The sequence below is a fragment of the Leptosomus discolor genome, chromosome Z (assembly GCF_034619465.1).
Source record: "Leptosomus discolor isolate bLepDis1 chromosome Z, bLepDis1.hap2, whole genome shotgun sequence".
NCBI classification, from domain to species: domain Eukaryota; kingdom Metazoa; phylum Chordata; class Aves; order Leptosomiformes; family Leptosomidae; genus Leptosomus; species Leptosomus discolor.
In genome coordinates, this window is record NC_141419.1 from 19,044,482 (window position 1) to 19,046,526 (window position 2,045).

General features: G+C 44.4%; 1 protein-coding gene across 1 annotated transcript; it reads left to right on the top strand.

Moving 5' to 3' along the window:
• Window positions 1-945: 945 nt before the first annotated feature.
• LOC104341293 (tetraspanin-3) lies at window positions 946-1,776 on the top strand. The gene has a single exon (XM_009951933.2). It carries the CDS (start codon window positions 946-948, stop codon window positions 1,774-1,776), a length of 831 nt encoding a protein of 276 aa, XP_009950235.2.
• Window positions 1,777-2,045: the final 269 nt, after the last annotated feature.

The following is a 2,045-nucleotide window of genomic DNA, read 5'->3' on the forward strand; positions in this document are numbered from 1 at the left end:
AGGATGGTTAGGGAATCACTGTTGGCCTTGGGATCTGCTTTCCTAGTGCCTGTAGAAAGTTTTACGCAGGTTTTCCACCCTGCTTGCCTCTTCTGTATCACATATTTGAGTTAGCTCTTCTGCTGGCTGATTGTTGTAAAGTCATTTAGCTGGTATGCAATTCACTTTCTTTATACACAAGGAAAACTCAATACAGTTCTTAGTGTTTGTATTCAGTCATTACAGCTCTCAGCCAAATCACTGGTGATGCAAACCAGCATGATGAGGGCTGTGAGTGTGAAATGGTAGGGATTTCTCATCCAGCTGTCTTGAGTAATTGAAGCTATCTACATAGAAATCTTGCTGACTAAAAAAGGGCAAAATATTATTAACATCATCATGCCCCTTATAAAATCTAATGAGTGGTAAACATACTGGGAAGGATAATAAGTCTAGGTGAGTGCTGCCTACAGAGATCTGTGATTGAATAACTCTGCTTGAACTATTCCTTTGTTAATGAGTCTGACTTTTGCATTTGTTGCCATCTTGGCTACTGCTGTAGGTTTGATAGTTGGATTTACTACTTCATCAGTCTACAGGATCTGAACTAACACTGCTGACAACCACCTTGGTTATTTCGCTACATTTAGTTCTTGAACATATGAATGTAGTAAAGCAAGGGGTGCAGCCTTTTCCAGATGTCCTCCTCCTTCAAAGTCTCAAATAACAGCACAGTAAATGACCTCTTGACAGCAAGCTTGATACAGACCCTCTTGGTTTCTGCAGGCTACGCTGAACGAGCAGCACCGCATGGCTAGCTGATGCAGGGCTTAGTCTTCGTGCTGAGGGAGCCTCATCAGTGTTTCTCCCTTGCCAGTTGTTTTTGGGTGGAGATGTCATCTGCTGCACCTGGATAAGTGGGGTAGAGGCCTCTTAAGCTGTGATGGTGAAGGTTTGGGCTCCAGAATGAGAAGAGTTGCAGCTATGGTGGTGGTTTTGTTGTCGTCATTGTTGCAATCTTCATGCTGCTATGAGGGCTCCTGGCTTAGGCCCTTTGCTCAATCTCTGCTGAGGTTCCTAGGCTTTGCCTTCTGGGGTACTGCTGCAGCTCTGGCATTTGGTGGAGTTTCAATGATCCTGATGTACAAGAACTACAGATGTTTATTTCAGGAGTCTTTCTTGGCTCTCCCTGGCTGGCTGGCTGTTGCAGCTGCACTTATCTTACTACCTACTGGACTTCTGGCTAGCTCTATTTCTATTAAGAGCTCCCGCTGTCAGCAAGGATTCCTCATGTACTTGCTGCTAGTCCTTCTTTGCCTAGAAGCGTCTTTGTTAGTTCTGGTACGGTTCTACTCTGCTTGGATGGCTTCTGAGCTGAAAAGTACTATGGGTTACCTTGCCTATCAGTACAATGGGACACATTCCCAGGGTCCTGACAGCAGGGCTATGGATTCGGTACAGAGGAAGCTGCAGTGTTGTGGGGTCCAAAACTACACAGACTGGCTAAAGGCAACAGCTGCTTCTTGGCATCCTCTAGATGATAAAGCCTGTGTCCCTGAAAGCTGCTGTAAGGAGTATTCTCACTGCAAGGGTGACTTTGTCCGTCCGGAGCAGATTTTTCAGGAAGGCTGTCTAAAGAAGCTGGAAGACTGGTTGCATTTTGTCACGCTCTACATGTTTTGGTGCTGTACTGTGCTAAGCCTCTTACAGTTATTGGCCGGTGTCAGCAATGGCATCCTCATGAGTCATCAACCTTTCCGTAACCTTCGAATTTTGGACTCCTCTACCTTCTCATAGGCTTGCAGACACTGGCAGCATTACTGAACCTGCTGGATGTTTTCTTGGTTTTGTACTACTTTGCAGTTGCACTGGAAGTTTGTGGGGTTTTTTTTTAATATACATGCATGTAAATCAAACTAATTGATCAATGCTAGATTATCTTTTTGTTTAATGTTGCAATGTCAGATCAGTTTTCCTTCAGTTCTGGTTTGATAAGCATCCTGTATCTGAAAAACCTCATTTCTGGAAGTCACAGCAGGGAGGGTCTTCAGCATGTGCAAACATGA